Source organism: Penaeus chinensis, chromosome 12 (genome assembly GCF_019202785.1).
Source record: "Penaeus chinensis breed Huanghai No. 1 chromosome 12, ASM1920278v2, whole genome shotgun sequence".
NCBI classification, from domain to species: Eukaryota; Metazoa; Arthropoda; class Malacostraca; order Decapoda; family Penaeidae; genus Penaeus; species Penaeus chinensis.
Window position 1 is genome coordinate 36,527,739 of NC_061830.1, and position 10,000 is coordinate 36,537,738.

The window sequence follows — 10,000 nt, forward strand, 5'->3', positions numbered from 1 at the left end:
CAAAAACATTTCAACAAAGCATTTTGGGTTGGGGATTATGTTTTTCCAGTCATTGACCCTTCCTTGAGCACGCCTTATCCTGCTGTCTTGTTCCTGTCACGTAATAGGTGATAACTCCTCTTAAGAAAAAAAATCTGAATATCTATATTTAGCAGAGACGATAAACACATGATTAGAATTACCTTGGTAACTTTCTGATGTACAGAAAACTTTTTTTTTAACACGTTCGGAAAACGATTAGGTAGTGCAAAAATGTTCTGTTAAAGTTCAGGACATGGACGTATTTATGAGCACTTTTTCTTGGAAATATATAAAAGGGGATTGTCAGATGCAGAGTGAATGCGTGTTACCAAATACAGCTTTTCATTCATAATGAATAGGATTGAAGTTTGAGCTCCCATAATCACCGTTTTAATGGGTGTTTTTTTCCGAGTACAACACACTATATTTTATGTAAATGTTATGAATTAACCAATCACAATGGCTAGTCATGAAAATTACAGACGATTTACATTTTCAAGAACACTAGTGAAGTTAAGTCGCATTTTCACTGAAGAAGAGGTGAAGTGCTGTTGACCAGGCATTAATTTATTGTCATACCTCTAATGGTTGAAGTACTGATCACAGTTCAGTGCTTACGCAAGTCTTGGTAGTAATTAACATAACAATTATGTTTATCTAATTTGTTGCGGGGATATAGCTGCAGCGAATCTACAATTTCGAGGTTTGACTTTCTTGGTAGTATTTTCAAGTCTACTATACAAGTATATTGTTAGCGATCTATTTTACGCTCCATTCACTATGAAGAATAATGTAACCATTAACGTGTTTTCATAGCATATATATTTAGTCTCGAGCAATACAGTAGATCTCGTTCCTACATCGCGTGTTTAGAGCGGATAAATAAAGCTGTGCAATTTTCTTTAATGCGATCATTGTTAGCCGTGAATTGTTCCCTCATTTTCAGAGAATAAATGTATGACATTTGTCATTCTGGTTGCAAATAAGTTTTAAAGAATGAAAGATAATGCAGATGATTTATAATCGTGCAGAATTTAGTAGAGGATATTTTGATTTAGAAATCCTTACCCTATGGTGTGGGTATAGATTTGGCTACAATGTTTGAGTATACCCACATACCGTACACACTGAAAAGATTTTGGTAAATACTTCAATGGTGCCTTGGATACTCCTTCACTATAATTGACTACATTTCCTCTGACCTTTCCATGACCTTATCTCATTTCTAATATGCTTTAAAGACTGGGTGCCATTTCACATTTCCTTGTGTGGGGAGGCCATGTCTGTTAGGTCCCCGCCGCACCAGATCCTTATTGGGAGTGCTGACCTTCATCGATTTCATAGGTTTTTAAGCCATATGGGATGGGTATTTGAACACATCCTTTACTAAGACCACTAATATGCACTTCATCTTGTTGGTTAACTTGCCATATCAGTTGATAAGACTGAGTTTAACCACGTGCATGATAAGCCCCTCTAACAACACTATTGGCCCTGACTGATATCTGCACAGGCAGAAAAAAAAAAACACAAAACATGCAAACTAACCCCTTCACCAAATTAAAAAAGTAATGCTTATAATGAAGTGGTACTTATCTAGAGCATAGCAGTTTAACCGGTTCCTTTAACTAATGATAAATCAGGTGCTGGCTGTTTACCATTAGCTCATCCTGAGAAATTTTGTGCCATGTTTTGCTAGTTAATGGTTAGAGTAAGAAATAATTTACAAGCAATTAGTATGTCTGATGTGGGATGCCTTTCTTACAAATAATTTTTTTCTTCTCCTTTTAACAAGATAATTTCCTGCCACAGCACACACAATTACCAAAATAAAATCATGTAGTGCTATAGAGGTGTTATAATGTGCAATATAATATCACTATAATTCTGCATAGAGTTTTGGACAAAACTGAAAAAGTTATGTTCAGTCCCTTAGGCGACCACCTTGGAAATTTTAGGAGCGTTGCACTTTTCTTATCCTTCCCTTTAATGCTCTTGTACATTTTCAAATATTCAGAAGTATTACACTTAATAAACTTTGATGCAAGAAAAGGATCATCACATTAATAAAATTAACCTAACCATATTTACTTGAAGGGTAACACATATAATTATGAATGTAACTGTCTGTGTTCGCGCTGCTGGTCTTATTGCATCCTAAACTCAGATTTAGAACAGAGGCCCATCTGAAAAGTAAGAACTTCTAAATGATGAGAACTTTCCCAATACAGCTTCAGACTTACCTTAATATCCACAACATAATTAATTGAAGATAAAAATCTTCAAGCTTTATCATGCATTTTAACTAGTAAAGGAAATAACATTTCAATCACAATAATAATAGTAATAATAATGATAATAATAATAATAATAATAACACTGATGATGATGATGATGATGATATACTAACAATAATAATGTGTAATCCAAAGTGATATTCCTGCTAAAAGTACAAGCAAACTACACAATATCAAGAGTAATATGAAACAACAGCAATAAATGACTTGGAATTTCTATAAAGAAGGCAACTGAACATACATAATTCCCTTTAAAATCACTAATAAACAAGAACATTGCATGTTTCATATGTGAATGTCTAAAAAATGATAGAGCAAACACTCTGAGTTACTTCTGGGGAACATAAACAATTAATATTCAAAAAGACTTTATTTGTGTCCATGTATCAAAAGATACAAACATTTTACAGATACTCAATGACAACATAATATAGGAATACAGTATTATGCTTAACTTTTATAGAACAAAATCGACCTTGTCACTATAACATCTGTTAAGAAAAGACTGGGGTGTAAGGTATCCATATGGTATCTCCCTCTTTCTATTTGTACTCTCTCTCTACCACACTTCCTCAAACTTAAAAAATTAAAATAAAAATCACATTCAACAAAACCCAAAAGTAGGACCAGAAATCAGCTACGTTCGCCTGACAGACCCCAAAGCTTCACCGTTCCTGCATCTCGGTCTCGCTCACGGTCATCCTTGTCGTCACAGGCGTATGCCAGAAGGAAGAGTCGTGGATGCTGAAAGGAAAAACAAAAGATCTCACACTATTACATAACCTGAGGGAAGGGGAGGGTGGGGAGAGGAGGTGGAGGGGAGGTGTAGGGGAGGGGGAGAAGAGGAGGAGGAAGAGGGGGAGAATTGGAGGAGGGGGAGGAGGAAGAGAGGGGAGAGGAGACGGAAGGGGGAGTGGAGGAATAGCAGGAGGGGGAGAGGAGAGGAGAGGACATGGAGGAGGAAGAGGAAGCATATGATCAAGAGAAAAGAGAGGAGAAGGAAGAGAAAGAGTTATAGAATGAGGAGAGGAAGGGAGCATATGAACAGTAGAGAATGAATGAAGAAGAAAAGGGAGAAGAATCTATAGATGAAGGAAGGGGAGGATACAAACTGGAGAATTGGGAGGAAGAGGAGGAGGTAAAGGATGAAGGAAAGAGAGTATAGTGTAGGAACAAGAGACAGGAGAAGAGGAGGAGGAGAAAAGCAAAAGAAAAAGAAAAGAAAAGAAAAAAATACTAATAACAAAATGACCAGGAAGAGGAAAAGAAACAAAAAAATACATTTATGCAGGAAAAGAAAATCATTGCACATAAATAGAAAATGACAATTGATAAAAAGTGAAATTAACTGATAACAGCTCTTTACAGCATATGAGTGCACTGTTACTATCTCCTGCCTAAGCAAACCATCTAAAGATTAGATTGCAGCAAGAGGCTTACACATTTCTTATCGTTAGTAAAGCACAGGTGGCTGAACACTTTTCCACACCTTGCTGGTTCTACAATATTTGTGACTGGTGTTTAATGATTTGAATCATTTGCATATAAATGTTCTACTTCAAGCTTCATATCATATTTTCTTGTAAATTGAAATGCTTATTAATAAGTTCCCAAGGTGATTATTGTTGCTATCTTTTAAACATAAATTCTTATATAATGATCTATATAATTCAACCCAATATCCTCTAGGGACTCCTCTATCAATAAAATATTATCAGAGTCAGCTATCATATCTTTAATTTCCCTCTGCTACTTACCCAAGCTAAGGTAAAGGTTGGATAAGCCACACTGATATGTGCAACCCTCTCCCCTGTGTCAACATGAGCTATGTCTATGGTCTGGTCCTCGCTTCCTGATGCTAAGAGCTGGCCATCGTAGGAAAAGCTCAAGGTACGAACAGGCCACTCCAATCTGCAAGAAAAGTAATGAGTCATCAACATAATGGTGAACATTCTTGCTATACTTATTGCATAACCTCTTCTATTTGCAATACACAGTAAACAATGCATAAACCCTTTCCCTTGTATTAAACAACACTACTTATAAGACAGTAATGAGAAAATTCACACTGTTGCACACTGTTTCAGAAAAAATCAATATCAATCCACCAAAACTTAGAATGAGGAAATTAAAAAATGTATAAATATTCACTTATATTCCACAAAACCTTTAGTTTTTTTTAATGTTCTTCTCAAAAACTGACAATGGCTAGGTCTTACTAATAGCTCCTCGTGACCAACAGTCAATTTATACATTAAAACGAAAAGAAAAATACACATATCAAGATGAAGGAATTTCCTCTGTTAGATACATATTCACTCATGATACTACTATTAACAGGAACTTGGATCTACTAAATAACATTGACTTCTATCAAATCAGTAATGAAATATATGACTTATTTTATAACTAATAGGATTTATCCTGTTGTTTTAATAACTGGCATTTACTGGTATTTGTATACAATAAATAAAATATGGTTTACAGATTATATTCAGCTCATGTATCAGATTAACCCATTGATGCTAGAAGTGCATAGATACATGCATAATCCACTATGGTTTGGCTTTATTTCATTTGTTTATTTTTTTAGACACCAAGGAGTCAATTCCTCAGCTTACTTGACTTCATCAACTTAACTCATTTGAAGTTTCAGGGAAAAGCAATTCTTTTCACCAATAAAGTTATTTTTTTGTTAATAATGACAAAACTAATAAAACTAACTCTTTCATGAGAAGTCAAGTAAAGATGAAGACAGGTAATATTGGCTAAGCATAGTAACCACCTCCCTGCATAAACAAAACTGATAAAAAAGACCACCACCAGGGTTATAAAGGTTACGAATAGTCTTTAGAGAAGCTGTAATGGCATTAAAAGGCTGAGGACCATTTTACTTAGCCTATATAAAAAAAGGGAACCATGATCCATAATAATGCAAGTCTTCAATTTCATATTCAATTAATATAAGTTAATTCTACCATATCAAGTTAATTCTACTCTATCAGGGTCATTTTATAAATGGAACTGCTGTGCCTTAGGGCAAGTGAAGCAAGAACAATATTGGAAAAGTTCACTGATAACGTTATGTAAAATCTGCTTCAGACCTAATACAGATAACTTATATTTAACAAGAAAAAAGAACAATAGTATTTATCTTGGAAATAAGAATGACTTTCTTACAATAAAAAGTAATATTTAGTTCATTATGTTGATGCTGCTGTTTTCAGAAACCAACATGCAGTCAACAAGTGCATACTCATCCAATAAAATTTCTTCACAAAAAATTAGTAAACACTTTACCTGGATTTATTACTCATAAAAGTTATCAATGCCTCTACCTTAATATGCTTTTAAACACAAGTTTCAGTGTCTTTACTTACTTCTGCATTTATTCTGGTTCATGAATATTCAAAAGACAGATGGCAAAACAATACTTTTTTGCCATACTTTTACTTATCTTGGATTATATCATATTGTTCCTCATCCAAAATAATGAAATTTCAGATTTTTATAGATATTACTAAACTTTAGATCAATTAAAAAAAAATAGTAATTGTATTTGCTTCATTAAAAAATACTCATAAAATCCTGCTTTATGATACTGTTCTTACTCAATATAGATGTTTCTGTTTCTTTGTTAAGACAAAATACTGTAACTAAAGTGTAACAAGAGCAGGCAAGCATGAGTGGGTGGAAACTGCTTTGTTGCGATGTCCTCACTGAATAAACTTTTTATGAGTAAAGTGAGAGAGCTTTATTTGAACTAATAATTTTATGTATGGTCCCTGAGCAAATGCTTGTGCCAAGAAGTCTAAAAGAAAAAAATGAACAGTCAGTTCTCATGCTGGCCTGTACTCATTTGTTGCCACATTTATAGGCTACAATGCTATAATACTTTTGCTTGTACCCACTTGCACCAGCTCACTGCCAGTGAGGATGCAGCCTAATGCATTCCTCATTCATAATCAGCATATCTACTTTCATTCTTCAAAAATTCCTGTACCACCAGAAGTATATATTTAGCAAGAGCTTCTTCATACCTGGGTAATGTCCTCCTGCAGTAGAGTTCCTGAGCATCCCATATGGAAACAAGAGCATCAGCAGACCCTGTGGCAAAGTATCTACCTTGGGGTTCAAACTTAATACAGATGCAGTTGCCAGGATGGGCATGGATGGAGTGCACCAACTCCATCTCTGGGTAACTGTAAGGAATAGGAACAATGATGTGCTTATTAAGAGTAGAAAATCTTTTAGATAATCCAAAAATATCAAAATGTAATTATATGATAAAAGGATTTTAATACTTTTTCAAAATGCTAATAGACTAATAATTCAAATGTTACATCATGGTCAATTTTTCAAACTTCATAAACTATTTATCTACTATAAATGATAACATAAGTATGATAAATATTCCTTCTTAATAATTCTAATCCCATGGAATCAGGAAATAATATGGATACACTACCTGCTGTTCGACTGTCAATTTCAAATTGCCTGAATGAGATAAAAATAAATTAAGAGGTCAGGATATTTTTTCCCTTTGTATTGATTATCTTATATAAAGAACAAGGGTTTAGGACAACTTTGGAAGCATACAAATTGAAAACTATTTATACTGGAATAATTAGCCGCATCCACCATGATAACTTGCATGGACACTATTTTGGGCTACTCATGCCATGGGTTAAACAATAAACAATTGTACCTTATCTTAATTATTTTATGATTTTAGAAAAACAAATTAATCAGAAAAATGGTGTGGCACTGCAATATCAAGTTTTGAGCAAATATTATCAGACACAGAGTAATGAATTCATGTTTTGATCACCAAAATCAGGTCTTGCACATCCAACCACATAAGCTGAACAATCACCTAGGTACTGAACAACATCCACTAATGCATGCATGTCGTCACCAGACTTTACCAATAATTTTACCTGTTATTACTGGGTTCAACATGCATTTACATCAAACAAATACATCTATAGGAAGACTCTTACTATCTGGCATCATAAACCATACATTCTGGATGAATTCTTTCACAGATCAATATCAAGAGTGCAACCACGGCTAGTGTCAATGGTTGTATTTGTTTCCCTATCCCCTGAAGCAAATCATCTAGGCTCCTAATGGATATCCCTTCATGAGCCTACAGTTCTCCATTCTCTTTCTTCTCATTTTAAAGTTTCAAGGCTCTGAACCTGCTATGTGCCGACAACTTTCTTAATCGACATGAAGAACCATCTAAAATATAACAGCTTGTCCTCAGGAAAGTCTTTACCATAGAGGTAGCTTTGATATGGTTATATATCACCGCAAGTTCCATATCAATAAGACTAGGTACCATTTCCCTAAACAACGTCCACACGCAGGCACACACACACACACACACCTAAAGATTTAACTAACACAACGAGAATACATGAATTTATGAAAATCTATTTGCCTGAAAAGAGCACTGAATAATTTTCCTCTAACCCAGTGATGCCGAGGTGCTTCCCACAAGCCAACCACCACCAATGCACAACACACCACCTAGCAGCTCTTCTTGCCCTTGTTACCTCATCATGGTCTTGTTTCTTTCATCTATCCTCCAGTAAGGATACTGAGAATGAGGTATTTGTGCCCCTGAAATAGGGAACCAGCTCTTTGACAAGAAACATGGACTCAGTGTAGGAAGAAAGCAATGGCAAAACCTAAGTTCAACTTCAATGTACTTGAAAAATTGCAAAGTACTAAACACACACATACATGAGTGTGTGCATACACTAACACAGACAGACATGCACATTCCGTCTCACCAAATGTCAAACCATGGCTGGAGTTGGTCAATCTTTGGCCATAACACAAGTTGCCCTGCTCATTGAAGATTATACAATGTTTTCTTTGTTTTTGTTTTTCTACATTGTATTCAGGTAAAGAAGCCTATACATATATATGATAATCGTACTTTTCATGAAAACAAATCTGAAAAGTAACAAAATCTCTCTTACATTAATCTAAAACAATGTTGATATATACCTAATCAACACTATAAAAGAGTAAAAACAACAACAACCACCACTAAAATGGCTATCATATACAAAATTCTACACAACAAATGAAAACATATACAAAAAGGGAGAAAAACACTGGCCTGCACAAGATTCACTCTTGGAATCCAAAACCTCTGGGACAGCTAACGGAAATCAGAATGCACATGTACACAGCCAGTCACATCCAACAGCAGTTCCACTCACTTGTATATATGAATATATCCTTGCCCACTTTGAGCATTGGTGAGGTAGAAGAGGTCATTTGCATTATTCCATGACAGCTCATTGACCTCAAACTTGAACTGCTGCTCGTGGCGGATCTTTTGGCTACGGACATCTATAAACGACACCAGGTCTTCTTTGTTTCCGACAGCAATCGTCTGACCATCTGGGGACCAGGTGATGTTGATGTTCTCCCCTGGAAGATTAATCCACTTGTCAAATATATACATACATATCAAATTTAAAAAAAAAGAAAAAGAAAAAAAAAAAAAAAAGAAAAAAATCAAATCTACAATGTACAATTTAATATTTTCTGTATCTGGTATAATGTCTGCTGAAAAACTAAAAATATTCATTACATCACATAACATATGAAAGCGGTTCTGAGTTCAACCCCATATGGATTCTAATATTTGGATTATTGAACAATATTAACAATTCTCTACTAGTCATCTACACTATACACAGTGAACAAATGCAAATTAAGTAAATCAAAACAGAAAAGTGTCTTTTATTTTTATTCCTTTGTAAAAATCTCAGCAAACAATCCTGTCCTAAAATCTGAACTTTTGAATATAAACCTACTGTATATAAATAAAATCACAACACATAATTATTTGTCAACTGAAAGCAACAAATCAAAACTGTGAATACAATTGAAATTTTGTGTTATTATTGAATGAACATAATTTCATGTAAAATCATTTTTGCTGTGAGAATGAATTAAAACAAATATTAATATCTACGACTTTATCCCTAATTCCGTAAGTGTAACTTCTAAAAATAAATATACAATCTATACACACATATAAAAGGTTATACTTTAAAGCTAAGACAATTTTAAACTGCAAAAAATTTAATAAACTACGCATTCAATGCATGCTAACAAAATATTTAATTATTATTTGGCAACATATCCCTAATTTAAGAATAAAAAGGTCAATAAAAAAAAATGAAAGACAGAAATAAATAAGCCTTGACAAGAAAAAGAACGAGAAGAGAAACAGTATGCAGAACACCCCAAACCTTTCGTATTTATAGTGGCAGAGCATTTGTGCGTCCTCGTGTCCCATATTCTGACTGTCTTGTCCCCACTGGCCGAGGTGAGCTGCTCTGAGTGTGTGGGGTGCCAACACAGCTGGTCCACACTGTCCCCATGGCCCTTGTATGTATAGTCTTTCCTCTGAGGAAAAAATGTATGTTAGCCTCCAGTGAGAAAATAATCAACACATATACATATAATAAATAATCAATTAATAGTAAATTACAAACAAAGGAGGAGGAATGCATCATTAGTTTAAAAAACTTTTGTAGTCAATAGACACACAAAAAACAACAAGAGAAGTCTTAAAAAAAACAACCAAGATCAGCAAGGAATTTATAAAGAGCATAATTTGTGGTAGAAAATCAGTTAAGCCTATA

At 34.4% G+C, this 10,000-nt stretch overlaps 1 protein-coding gene across 1 annotated transcript in view; it reads right to left on the reverse strand.

Annotated features, from left to right (window-relative positions):
- Nucleotides 1-2,673: 2,673 nt before the first annotated feature.
- The window catches only part of LOC125031279 (THO complex subunit 3-like), a 10,081-nt gene continuing 2,754 nt past the window's right edge, over nucleotides 2,674-10,000 (reverse strand). The window contains exons 2-6 of the mRNA XM_047621943.1: nucleotides 9,605-9,761; nucleotides 8,561-8,774; nucleotides 6,359-6,520; nucleotides 4,076-4,229; nucleotides 2,674-3,062 (exon numbers count right to left, since the gene is read on the reverse strand). Of these exons, the coding sequence (XP_047477899.1) occupies nucleotides 2,952-3,062; nucleotides 4,076-4,229; nucleotides 6,359-6,520; nucleotides 8,561-8,774; nucleotides 9,605-9,761 (798 nt within the window). The 3' untranslated portion in view covers nucleotides 2,674-2,951. The remainder of the gene's footprint in view (nucleotides 3,063-4,075; nucleotides 4,230-6,358; nucleotides 6,521-8,560; nucleotides 8,775-9,604; nucleotides 9,762-10,000) is intronic.